This window comes from Phallusia mammillata, chromosome 7 (genome assembly GCF_965637545.1).
Source record: "Phallusia mammillata chromosome 7, kaPhaMamm4.hap1.1, whole genome shotgun sequence".
Lineage (NCBI taxonomy): Eukaryota > Metazoa > Chordata > Ascidiacea > Phlebobranchia > Ascidiidae > Phallusia > Phallusia mammillata.
Genome location: NC_137258.1, coordinates 7,488,548 through 7,502,512, shown reverse-complemented (window position 1 = coordinate 7,502,512; position 13,965 = coordinate 7,488,548). Strand labels below are relative to the sequence as shown.

Sequence of the window (13,965 nt, the reverse complement as noted above, 5' to 3'; positions counted from 1 at the left end):
ATGTTTGAGGAGTTTCGTCTCAACAGACGTCGAACTAACGGCTCTGCAGTTTTTTATCGCTACATCCCAGGTTTTATGTTACGCAACATCATTAAAAGATGAAAACCCTATTTAATTTTTGCGTATATCACAGTAAAGCAGTGATCCCCAGACTTTTTATCGTACCAGACCGACTTTTTAATTTAAAAAGTCTGACTCGCAGCCTCGCACGTTAACTTTCTGATTTGGGGAATTCTTGTTGTGGCATCGTCATGAAAGTAAAATGAATCGATTTGGAAAAAGGAGTTCGTGTGCAGTGAAGCAAGACGTTGGGTCAAGTGTAAATTAGAAATGTGAGTTAGTTGGTGTTATGAGATTCACTTCCTGAAAAACAATAATTTATTTACGTACTAATACAAGTTTTAACCAAATTGTCAGTAATTGTGAGAAACTGAAAGTCATCACACGTTTTTTTATCTTTTATTTGACATGAATGGGCCAAGCAATATAGTGAGTTAGAGTGAAAGTCGTTTTATATATTTTTCTCTTCATGTTGAGAATAAAAAAATGTTGGAAATTCGATTGTTTTGTGTTCTCTGTTGTAGAATGCAAGCAATAAAACGTAACATGTGGATGAAAGTAAGAAAAATTGCTAGTCCACGGAACATAGTATTTACGTTGACAAGTTTGGCAACATTTAGTGTTTTTTACATGTTTATTGAATGGCAAAATCGTGAGACGACATCTTTTCACATCAAAGATCATCATAGTTTTAAACCTGTACCAGACTGCAGTCTTGGGAGAGTGGTATGTGATATACGTAAAATTTAAAAAAATATGTTTTGTTCAAGTAATTCAACTAATTTACATTAGTCTTGAACAGAAATTGTGATACAAACATAAGCAGCAAAATTGATAAAAAAAATAAAAAAAAGTATGAATGATCGTTAAACTTTAGAAATTAAGCAGTAAAGTTAATCACTTCGCATATTGTGGACATAATTTGTGAAAATGCTCTGCAGAATAGAAATGAAAACCAAGCAGTCAAGTTCCCAGAAAACACCCAAACAAGGCAAAAAGCTTTGTTATTTTTAAAATCCCCTCAAACACAGGTGAGGCATGTATTGTATGTTTACTTTTTTGTAACTTTTGATCCCTTTTGCTGTGGCAATCTTTCCAAAATTTTGGTGAAGTTTTTAATGTTTTTTTTATATTTGTACAAAAGTGGTCTTATTTGTTTTTAGCTGGGACGAAAAATTGTTGTTTTGTTGGAGTCAGCAAGATTTAAATTTAACACACAAAATGGAGAGATCAAAAATCTGCCAGTATTAATTGATGACAACAAGGTGAGTAAAATACCATTAATGGATTTGGAATAAACTTCTTTTATATTTTTGAAATGACAGTTTTTATGGTTTGCAGGGTCGATATGGGGTTATTATTTTTGAGGATATGCTTTCCTATACGGGATTGCACCAATGGAATAGAGATTTGTTGGACAAGTATTGTCGAGATTTTAATGTGGGCATTGTCTCATTTCTTCACCCCAAGAGAACAAGTGTTAGTCACGATGTGGAGTTCACACAAAAGGTTTTTAACATTAAAACACAAGTTGTAGAATTGAAATACTAACCTTATGCACCACTTTTGTAAACAATGCTGTTAAAGTACAGTAGTAACATAGGCAGGCAATTTTTGTGCTTTATTTGATAATAGCTGTTTATTTGATGCAAAGTTGCAAATTCGTTTATAAGTTTGGCCTTTTTATTTACTGACATAACAAGAGTTGCAATGTTTTCAGTTGGGAAACTTTCCTTTGAATTATGCCAGCAACCTCAAAGTTAAAGACTATGAACTCAATGCAACTGCCAGAATTCTAAGAATTGCCAGACCTGCTGAAATTGTAAGATAATTTTTAATTTTTCAAAATAGACATGAAATAGTCTTTGTTAAATAAACATGTAACATAACATAGCCTTGTGATACCTTAAAATGAGCAAAAAATTTTTATTCCAGAGCTAAAACTACATTGTTTCACAATTATAAGTAATCAGTGAATGCTAAATAATGTATGCCAATCTTTGAACTTAAAAATCATAAAAATGCATTTCTTTTTATGTTTCCGATTGCAACATTTTTCACTTTAGATTACAGGTTTGCTCCCCAATGACTGGACAGTTTTTGAATTCGAGCACAACACTTATACACCTGTCAGTACTGTTCGCCTTGCACAAGCATATGAGGCTCATGACACTGGACAGGATTTAAGATGGGACAAAAATAAAGCAAGGTTGGTGAAATTGGTGATTTTTATGATTCATTTCCCAATGTTCTTTATCATATAGTATTCTTGTTTGTTATTTTGTTTTTTCTACTTTATTTCAGACCATTTCGACAAAGTCCTTCAGTAAATAGACAAAGTAGCCTATTTGGTTTATTTCCATCAGAGGTAAAATTACTGTTCTGTTTAGAATTGCAGTTTTTTATTGTGCAACAAACCATAAATGTATAATTTTTAGAGTGTCACTGACGATAGACTGCCAGCTGTGGTACAAGATCTTGGAAAATACGATCAAGTGGAACGCGTTATTTTCGGAGAAGCACTCAAATTTTGGCTGCATCAGTATGTACAATTAATGTTAAAGATGGGCTGCTTCAATACAGTACAAGCATCGCCATTTTATTTTGTTGTGGCAACATCTGCTAAATGTCAATGATAAGCAGAAGCAAAAACATGGGATAAAACAACTCACAAAGAATTTTGTAGTTGTACATTATGGGATTTGTATGTAATTTGACTCTTTCAAGAGCAAAAACTTTTAATATTACAGTTTTGAAAGTAAAATAAAAACTTGGTGTGTTGTTGTTACGTCTCATATGTGCTGTAGACCAGGGGTCGGCAACCTTTTTGGCACTGCCGACCGGTTTTGAACCTGAAATTTGATAGCGGATCGGCCTTTAAAAAAACTACAAATATTTAGCAATAAAAACGCCTAAATTTGATTATCATCCCCTTGCGGGTCGGCACTGGGCTGACGGGGGTTGCCGACCACTGCTGTAAACTATTTGCAATGATCTAATGAAGGTATAACATTTGGATGGATTTGTGTCCGGTAATTAAAAAAAAACTGTTGGGATTTTAACTCATCAGCTAATACGAAATGTGGAAAATTGTGTGTGTATTAGAGCCAAATTACTGAGTTTTTGTTTTTTTGCGTAAAAGGGTTCTTTTCTTGGATGCAATAAGTTACTTGTCACGTGGCCGTCTCGCATTACCACTGGAACGAAACGTTCAAATTGACATCGACGATATGTTTGTGGGAGTCAAGGGCACTCGTATGACGTCAGACGACGTGACGGTTTGTCAAATGTTGTTCGACATTGCAACGTTATTTAGCTAACTAATCACTTACTTAATCTGTGGCCAAAAATTATTTTACAGGCTTTGCTAAATTTCCAAGAGGAATTAAGGGAAACAATTCCTGGCTTTTCTTTCCAACTTGGCTTTTCAGGAAAATTTATTTTCCATGGTAAATTTTATGTTTAAGTCGATTGTATAGAAATTTTTTGTACAACAACCAGCAAAAAAGTTGTTCGTTTCGAGCATAAACGCAGTTAGCTAGGCTTTGGGTGGTCCTAAATTTTGTAGGCCAGAAATTTCTACGCCGAATATGAGTTGCCCGTTAAACAAGATTACTGAAGTCGCAGTCCCAAACCCTATTTTTATGACGCTATTAATCATAAAACACCCATTGGATTAATTAATCAAATCAAATGCCAGTTTCACTTTCACTGCGTGCAATGAAGTTTTGCGGTTTTTACGTGCTTTATAACTTTGCCGCGAGGAATGTTCTAAAATGCACGTTACATCGCAACTCTTATGAAATGCGATTAGGCCATTTTCTTACTTTGCAAAAACAAAAACAAAATTACCCAAACGTAAAAATAGATTTTGTAAATTAATATGGGTGCTTTTGACAATAGTTTGTGTGCAAGTCAAATTACTCAACATCAATCTAGCTGTAAGTAAAATCTGTCAATAACATTTTTAGTTTGTTTATTGTACATTTTGTTGGGTTACAGGCGAGCCCGAAGAAACCGAGGCTGAACGCTTGCTGCTGAAACTACACGACAAATTTCAATGGTTCCCACATATGTGGTCACACATGCAAGCACACTGGTTTAAAAATGTAAGCCAGCTTTGCAGCTACATGGACATCAACAGACAATTTGCTGTGGTAAGTAGCGTCGAAGCTTTGTTTCATAAAGTATTTCCTAAAAACAAAATCTTTAGTATAAGGGTCGTATTTAGTTTGTACATTATTCCTGGCAACAACAGTTCATATGTATTTCTCCCATAATTTCAGGCTTTGGTTTTAACCCTGTATTAAGCGGAATGTTTACGAAAGTGTTTCCACATGCTGTTGTAAAGCTTATGTATTGATTATTGTCGAATGTGGCGATAAGCTTGCTGCAGTGCAAAATCAATACCAACGCGATTAAGGGGCTGCACACCACTAACATGCTATGTGAATTTTGGGTTTAAAATCTGAACTTGTCAAACAGCTACTTTGCTATTAAGTTTTTGCTGACCCGTTAAATCAGGGGTGGGGAACCTGAGGGACGCTTGGATTTCGAAAATACTGGCAAACGAGTCCAATTATTACATATTTTTAAGGTGATTAATGCGCCTGATGCTAGTTTTCTGCAAACTGGCAAAATGTGGCTAGAATCAAATACGAATTATACATATTTGGTAAGAAACAAAGCAAAATCACTTTGTGTGATGCACATGTGCGGCCCTCGATACAATTTTGACATTTATAATTGGCCCTACAGTAACAAAGGTTGCCCACCCCTGCGTTAAATGTTGTTGTTTTTTGTAGCGACATAAATTGAACATGTCCCACGGATATGCCGTTTCGCCGCACCATGCAGGGGTCTACCCTGTGCATCAGCCTTTGTACGATTGCTGGCACAGGATATGGAATATTACCACAACCAGTACTGAGGAATACCCACACTTACGACCTGATCATAAGAGAAGAGGCTTTATACACGACAGCATAAAGGTAAAGTGAAAGTACAGGATTTGTAATTGCAAGATTTCACAAACAACAGCGCTACAATATTATTACACATACAGGGCCGCCAAGTAAACTTTAACCTGTGGCTCGAATTTGATCGTGTAACCATTTTTTTACTAAAGAAGGAACCACTGTGCCAAGAGTAACTTCAGTATTATTCCCATAGCGAAATCGATTCTGCCTGCCAAGTAATTCGAATGATATGACATGGTATTAAACACATTAAACGTAAAGAGAAGTGGTTTCCGCCTTAAATACCACGAATCTGAAACATTGTCACCATTTTTCCAAGGTACGAATGTCAATCGTGGGCCACTAAGGTTTATTCAGAAATCCACCGTTTTACGAAACAGCAAGCAATATTAAAGTGTTGACTTAACAGGTACAATTTCAGAAAGTGGATTTCACCCACGAGGACACGCTACCTATGTTTTACCACTTTGGGGTTAGAATTAGCTGTTGAAACTTTGGTTGTATTTTTGGAATAGTGCGTTTATTGATCAGTTGTACCTTTATTGAGCATTTCATTTCTGAATAAATTCATTTTCATGAACAAATAAATGACGTTAATAGCATCGGTTAAGTCGCAATAAACACCAAAAACAAAAAAGCCTTGGATTTCACCTGTAGCATGGCGCCTCAAACAAAGCGACCGAAGTACTGAAATCCATACAAGCGTTTCAGTGACGATAAACTGAAACGTAAAACGCTGCGGCTTGTAAATAAATGTAGATTTCTTGTTTCAGGTCTTGCCGCGACAGACGTGCGGTCTGTTTACACACACCATGATTTTGGACAAATATCCGGGCGGACCCACAACCCTACATGAGAATATTAACGGCGGCTTGCTCTTTCAAACATTTCTATTTAATCAGGTACGCTTTTTGGCAAACAAAGAATATACAGCCCACTTCAATCCATTTTTATGCGTTATTTGAGGAATATTATGGCTATAAATTCACGTTTTTCGAAATTTGGTTGTATTAATTTAGCCTTGATGGTGTAATATGTATGATTTTTAGGTCTGTTTTTTTTTTTTTTTCAGTTTAACATCTATATGACGCATTTGTCGAACTACGGAAACGACCGATTGGCAATTTATACGTTTCGCCGTGCCATCAAATTCGTGCAGTGCTGGACCAACCTTCAACTGCGCTACGATCCGCCGGAGGTGGTGGGACGCAAGTACTTCGAACTTTATCCTGAGGAAAAGGATCCTCTGTGGACTGTGAGTCTCTTCAAATTTTGACGAACATATTTCTTACAAGGGTTTTTATGGGTCCCATTCGCTTCTTAGTTTTTCAGTGTCTATTATACTGTCTGCGTTTTCTTCTTTAAAAGCCGTATGGGGGACAATCATGTTAATAGATAGTCAATACGTTAATATTGAAACGGTGTGTACAGTAAGTGAGATACAGAATTTGTAAAATGGAAATATATAGGAAAACCACCTTTCTAGTGTTAGTATTGTATTCTGCAACAGAAAACAAGTGGCTAAGGGCGAATGAACGGGGTGTTTTTTTGGTTTCGTATTTGACTCCGTAAAAGAGTTTTAAATAAAGTGTTATAACTTCTACTAATATTTCAGAATCCGTGTTTGGACAAACGTCACAAGGAAATTTATTCTGAAGACAAAACATGCGATCGACTCCCAAACTTTGTTGTTGTTGGTCCGCAAAAAACAGGTACACTCTTCAAAATCTGCATAACCTTTCCAAATTGCTTGTTTTCATAACTTCTAACAACACCAAGCATTCCATTTTAAAGTATTTGTGAATAAATGTATTTGTTTCATTTTAAAACTTCGTTAACTTAAACGTATTCTGAAAAGATAGTTTTGCCTTGAAAAAATGCCATTGTGTTGGTTTTTAGGTACAACGGCACTTTACTGGTTTCTGAATATGCACCCGGATGTTGAAAGCAATCGACCGAGCGACAAGACTTTCGAGGAAGTCCAATTCTTCAGTGGTGCAAACTACTACAAGGGCATTGATTGGTAAGCACTCTCGGTAAAGTGTGTATGGATTAATGTTGGAAGCGAAACTGGCTGATCCATTGTGTCTTGAAATTAAGTTTTAATGCACATCACACGACTAGTTACCTAACAAAGAAACTCTTTTGAATAACGATGCTTGTCGAAACACCAGCCAAGACAAAGCATTTCATTTTTAACAAACCTATAGGCCAGCGGTTCCCAAACTGGGGTCCGCGGTCCTTTTGGGGTCCGTGAGGCAATTTTGGGGGGACCGCGAAGCGGTTGAAGTAATTCTATAATCTTATTTGGCGTCAGTTTGTGCCACTAAATAAGTTTAAATCAAAGTAGAATTGAGAATCGACTGTCTCCATTGCTAAACAATGGCCTTTATTGAATGACAACTATCAAAAATGCAATTGTTCGCGCATAATCGTAATGTTTTTTGTCCTGTTTGTGATGTCAAATGCTGTCTTTGGATGATTGTTATGCGCAATTTTGCATAACTAGCTAAAATACTTCAATCAACTTTCGTTTTTATGAAATACACATTTAGGCTTAAGGACCGCGAGCCCTCTAAATAATGGCAAAGGGACCGTTTTGAAAAAAATATGAAAAAGTTTGGGAACCACTGCTATAGGCTAAATAGATATGCCAAAACAGTAAAAACTAATGTCTTTTCTGTCAACTATTTAAATCAGTAGTGTTGTAATTAAACTCAGCAGTCAGCAACGTAAACCAGTCTGTGACTGCTTTATGTTGGCTAGTTGACACCACTATAAAATTGAAGCATAATTAAATTAAGTTACAATTTGGCCTTTGTTCTGTAACATGATTTTACATTACTTAGGTACATGGACTATTTTCCTGTTCCGTCCATCGACACAATTCTGTTTGAGAAGAGTGCGACATATTTTGATCAAGAGGTCGTCCCACGTCGCGTGGCTGCCCTCTTACCTAAAAGTCACGTGGTTGTCATATTAATCGATCCGGCGAAGCGAGCCTACTCCTGGTATCAGGTAAAACAGGCTTCTGATGGTTTGGTGTACTTTCCACTGTGACCAGTATTTATATCAGTAAACCGGAACGGTCCGAAACAAAAAACTATCGTCTATATCAGTGGTTCTCAACCTTTCGTGGACGGTGCCCCCCTAAAAGTAACTTTTGGGCCTCGTGGCCCCCTTAATAAATGAAACTTGTGTTGAACATCGGTACTACTGAAATTCAGTTTAAACAGGCCGAATAGAGTAAACAAGAATCTATAATCGTGTAAAACCTCAATATAGACAAATAGTATGTGAAAAAGTCGATTAAATTAGGGAACAAAGAATATAAGAAAAGGGCTTTTAGTGGGCGTTTCTGGTGAATCTACATCCGTGCCCCCCCTGGGGAGCCATGGGCCCTGGTTGAGAACCACTGGTCTATATCATAAACATATTATAAAATCCCTAACCTTCATATTCGCATAAAATCTTGTTTTAGTGACGTTCTTACGTCATTTGGCCTTCAAATGTTGTTTTCGTTTTTAAGACTTTGTTACAAATACGACTGAAATTTCAGTAAGATAACAATAAATGCTAGATCAAAATTATTATACTTTTATCACTGGGTACAGCAAACAAACGACGAACTCGTAAAAAATGATATGTTTGAAACATGTTTCGAATGAGTCGTGCGAACATTTGCTTCACGGGTTGTCTCATTTTGTCGGTATTTTGCAGCATATGCGATCTCATGACGATCCAACGGCACTCAAGTACAGTTTTTACCAAGTTGTCAACGCCAAGCGACAAGGGTCACCTTCTGCTTTGATTTCTCTTCAACGCCGGTGTCTCGATCCTGGCTTTTACGCTTATCACTTGGAAAGGTGGACGGATGGACGCCGTTCCGATCAGGTGTGTAAAATGCATGTGAACATGTTTTGTTTGATGTAAAATGAAACGAATATCGTGACACAGCAGTGGCGTAGGCAGCCGAAAATTTTGGGAGGGGCCAAATAATTTGTTGTCCACTACCAATTTTTGCTAACGCTCGGCGTAAGACATGCTTTTTATTTACTGATTTATTCCATGTCTGCATAAATATATATAAAGCATGGATTTCGGCTAACAACTTGGTGACAACAATCATCTTTAGTAATTTACATATTCCTTTGATAGTTGAGAGACGAAACTACACTAAATTCAAGTTTCTCAATAAACAACTTTGAAAATCTGGCTACGCCACTGTGACACAGTTGTTGTTCTCAAATCAATCATGATTGATTGGTCATATCTTGCTACTGTCTGTACATTTTGCTGGTAAAAGAGTGAAAAAAATATTTATTGCATCAAAATCAATGCATGTCACTTTGCCCCTCAGTAGGCGTTAAACATTATTATTTAGGTTTAATGTTCTTTTCATGGGCTACTAAAATATGTGTTTGCTTACCGTTTTTACAGATTGTTATTGTGGATGGGGAAATGCTGAAAGAAAAACCAGCTGTGGTCATGCAGCATGTTCAGAAAGCTTTGGGATTCAAAAATATCATTGATTACAGTAAAAAGCTAAAGTAAGTAGAACGCAATACAATGAAATCGGTATCAAACCAAATTGTCACAAATTAAGCAACAAATGCTGATTCTATCTTTCTAAAGTGCTTGATTTAAATTTTGAACAAACAAGAAACACTTGTTTTGTAGGTTTGACCAGAAAAAGGGATTCTTCTGCCAGGTGACGGAACAAAAAAGATTAAAATGTCTCGGCAAAAGCAAAGGAAGGTTATATCCTGACATGGATGACAAGGTATATGGATACATTTAAAACGATCTTTATTACTGCCTGCATAAACAAAGTAATAAAAAAGTTCTATACTAACAAAAAGGGTTTTTATTCAATGCACTTTCAATGCAAATATTTTGAAATCTTACTAAAAATTGACTGTAATTATTTTTAAGAGTCAAATGTTCCTGACAAAGTACTATCAAGTGGCCAATACCAAGTTACTTCAGATGCTCAAATCAATGAACAAGCCAGTTCCAAAATGGTTAGGGGAACAACAGGGCTCCTAGCATGTAAGCATTGTTGTGCTGAAAAAAGCAGCAAAACTTCAAGCCATCCAAGTTGGAAAACATGCAGCGTGCGGGCGTGGACTGTAACATTGTGGGGGCATATGGCGATCATTGTTGATTGTATTATTATTGTCTTGAAAATAAGACCGTTTCCGTCTCATGTTGTCTTATGTAAGACTTACCTTAACTACCTCAAATATTTTGCCATTCAAGTTGTTAAAAGTTTTGTGGTCATGTGCTTTGTACCATTACAGTTTGATATTGTTTGCCAGTGCAATCTGAGCAGCATTGAATGGCAAAAATGTTATTGTCAAATATAATCAATACAAGATGCCTCAAGTTTGCACGGTCGGTGCTCATTTTTTAGCATCGCTGTTAGAAAGGGTATTCTTATTTATGGTTCTGTTTTTCCACTATTTTTAAATACCGCTATTGAGTAAAACAATACTACTTTTATTGTGTATGAATTGTTTGTGAATATGTCATCATTTCCCTCTACCTTGAAATCACCACCACTCGACACCTTTTTTGTTAGGTGCTAATATATGTGGTGACTATTGGGTGGACAATATCCTCAAAAATATATTTGTTGTGGTTTTACACAACGTTATGCACTGTGTTATGTATTCGCCAAATCATGCCAGTTTCTGTAAACATTTTTATATAAATCTGTGGAAAATAAGATAAACTGTCATCTTTACTGTATTTTTTTTCTGAATACAACATAGGCTTAGATTAGTTTTCATATGATCCCATACACACTTTCTTATGGTTTTAAAATTGCAGCATTGATTTGCACCATAAATATTTGTTATGTGACTTTGTATTGCTAATAAAAGTAAGCATTCAAAGTGTATTGGAACATAAGACACATATTGCACAATAATAATCAATAGTTCAAAGCAGTGAGTCTAAAGTTATACAACCAAAGTATATTTGCAGACTGTCTGAAAGTCGTTTGCTTATCACTTCACAGTTTAGAAACCAATGATTTAAAGCAAAAGTTTTCTGCATATTTTTCTCTCATTTAACCCCATGGTGATTTTGATTGTAAAATTTGCATCAAATTTTCTGCAGCACCCCAATTTTGCACACCTTTACAAAATTTTGCCAATTGTTGCACAAAAGGCTAACAAATTTACCATTCATTGGTGAAAAAATGGCCCTACAAAATGAAAAATGGGAGGTTTAAAAGCTATAAAAACTTAAATTTCATAGTTTCGAAACTTTTTAAGAGTGTCTGAAAAGGGCAGTGGTCCTGAGCTGGTTTGGAGATGCATGCTGTTAGATGGCTCTGCTTCTATATTACAAAGATCGTACATAAAGACAAAGTTCATATTCCAACACATATACTATATCTGTAGTACCTTTTCCATCTGAAACCATTGGAGTTTTGTTGGTTGATTTTGTGGCCCAATGCATGGACTGTAAAAAATATTTTAAAAGTTTTACTGTTAGAAAGTGAGCATGCATATTTACTGTACTATTTCATTTCACAATAGGTTTTTTATGTTACACAAATGGGCCCTTAGGTTTTTTATGTTACACAAATGGGCCCTTAGTGTATGTTACACAAATGAAAGGTTGCATGATGTAGCATAATTTACTAAAAATGAATTGGTTTTCAAATCAGCTGTAGTAGATTTTTCTTCACATCATCAGGCCAACAGTAGTTGCTGGGTTTAAAGGGTCTTTCACATTGCAAAGGTTTGTTGTACAAACTGTCTAAATTGTACAGGGCTATTAGAAGTTGATACAAAGACAACATTTTGTTGTACAACTTGTTCAAACACCATCAGATTCCAATAATGATCAATTACTTGACCCAGTGGGCTAAATTCTGGAAGCTTATAGTAAAACACTGTAAAAATAGGTGACAAAATGACAGAAATTTTGCAGTCATATAAATCAAATACTGTACAACAAAATGACCTATCCTACAGTAAAACGAATTGTAACATTACTACTGGTAATAATATTGTAGTACACATAGAACCTGCCACACCATTTTCAGTGATCCTCCTAATGATTTCCATCTTTTAAAAGAGATTTGCAACCCACTGTTTTTCCACTGTTCATACTCTTTTCTTCTCTGAAACACAACTGATTTGTAAATCCCAAACAAAATGTTTGTATGACTTTTCGTAACAGCATATTCTAGTTCAGGGCTTCTCAAACTGTGGGTCTGGACTTCATGCATAAATTTATTGTTCAAACATCATTCCCGTGTATAGGCTATACCAGGGGTGCACAGCCTGCAGGCTTAAACATGTTTATTAGAATATATGTACTGGTGGCCATGACATGAATAAAAATTATTTTGCCAAATATATTTTCGAACTGCTTTGAACACATTTTGTGTAACTAAAAGAACATTATCAGCCTAGTAGCCAAATGTGCCAGACTTTTTTATGCCTATTGTGTGGAAACAATGCAAAAAAGCAGATGCCACAAGCGTCACAATATAGATTATGCCATCATAAAAGCCAAGACAATCTGTGTATCAAGTTAGAAATTAATTTAGGCTTTAAGTATTTCTTCACATCAGTAATTTTAAATCACAATCAAGTAGGCAGCCGTAGGTGAATTAAAGATCTGTGATGCGGCCGTCATAGCAAAAAGGTTGTGCCCCCATCAAGGGGTCGCATAGAAATTTGTTTTAAAATAGGGTCGCAGAGCAAGAAAGTTTGAGTAGCCCTGTTCTAGTTAACAGTATCAAACAAATTGACTAAGCAAATCATTTATAGGTGGTGATTGACATAAAAGCGTAAACTGTTCGCCAGACATATACGGGTTAGTTTTCTTTTAGACCAGTAACATAACATATTTTTTCAACCTCAGGATCAGTTAGGACATCCTTAGCCTCCAGAAGTTTTGCAAATTCTGATGCAGCATTTTGATCTGAAGGGTTTTTGTCAGGATGGAACTTTTTTGCTTTAATTCTATATTCTGTAAGAATTTGTTCTGTCTGTGGTGAAAACAATATGAAATGTTTGTACAAAGTCACAGTCAAGAAAGGGTATAGGTCACAGCTTGACCAGTCAGGGTCCTTAATACTACACTGGTATTGCACCAATTGAATACTGATGCAAATAACTACTGAATGTTAGTTACATATTGTTGCTGGACACAAAAGTACCTTAGTTAACTTATTTGCCAATCAAAAAAATTAGTTATTGAATGTTTCCTTTGCTAAATAAAAAGTCATACTAAGACAAATTTAACCTAAATATTACCTAACATTCAGTTTCTTGTACTGATTACCACAAAGAACAAAACCAACTCACTGTTGACAATTCAGTGCATCCAATAATTTTGTAGTAATCTTCAGATTCCAGTGGTTTTTCAAAATCCAATAAATCCATTTAATGTACAAATGCAGTTGTGTGTAAATGTTGAAATAAGTATTTAACTAATCTTTAATAATTTAGAAAATCACTTCACAAATTCATATCGAGACACAGCTTACAACAAATGCATCCTAGATTACAGCAAAAATATGAAATCATAGGCTATTATGCAGTGATTGAGTAGTTTTTGAGACTTTTTTATTCAAATTTACCACAAAGGAGACGGTTTAAAACCAGTTTGACAGTAATGAATGCAACGAGTAGTTCTGGACTCGCATAAATTTGCCCAATACAACCAAAAAGTTTTTACCACAGGTCTTTCGACGTACATCGTTAATTTGCCAATAATATTTCAATTCTGTTACGCGCAACATTAAATTTAATGATGAAATTGCGATCAATATAAAACAGCTGGACGACGGGTGTTTACTTTTCCGCTCGCGAGCTTGTTTTGGGTTTGATAACATAACACTATTTCTAAAAGGGTTTTGCAAATACTGAATTGGTTGTCAACATATGGTCTGGGA

General features: G+C 35.7%; 2 protein-coding genes across 2 annotated transcripts; one reads left to right on the top strand and one right to left on the bottom strand.

Annotated features, from left to right (window-relative positions):
- The first annotated feature begins 551 nt into the window (after positions 1-551).
- LOC145237191 (bifunctional heparan sulfate N-deacetylase/N-sulfotransferase 1-like) lies at positions 552-10,942 on the top strand. The gene is made up of 21 exons (XM_080099961.1): positions 552-786; positions 1,002-1,091; positions 1,224-1,325; positions 1,402-1,569; positions 1,781-1,882; positions 2,127-2,269; positions 2,365-2,428; positions 2,499-2,602; positions 3,203-3,338; positions 3,422-3,509; positions 4,063-4,217; positions 4,866-5,051; positions 5,813-5,941; positions 6,112-6,294; positions 6,655-6,751; positions 6,939-7,062; positions 7,889-8,057; positions 8,760-8,933; positions 9,480-9,589; positions 9,720-9,822; positions 9,975-10,942. Exons 1-21 carry the CDS (start codon positions 586-588, stop codon positions 10,086-10,088), a joined length of 2,742 nt encoding a protein of 913 aa, XP_079956087.1. The 5' UTR covers positions 552-585; the 3' UTR covers positions 10,089-10,942.
- Positions 9,727-13,923, bottom strand: LOC145237194 (J domain-containing protein-like). Its single transcript, XM_080099964.1, has 5 exons — positions 13,376-13,923; positions 12,925-13,056; positions 12,094-12,180; positions 11,456-11,513; positions 9,727-11,388 (listed from the first exon to the last, which is right to left on the bottom strand). The coding sequence occupies exons 1-5, from the start codon at positions 13,451-13,453 to the stop codon at positions 11,294-11,296; spliced, it is 450 nt and encodes a 149-aa protein (XP_079956090.1). The 5' UTR covers positions 13,454-13,923; the 3' UTR covers positions 9,727-11,293.
- Between the last annotated feature and the right edge of the window lie 42 nt (positions 13,924-13,965).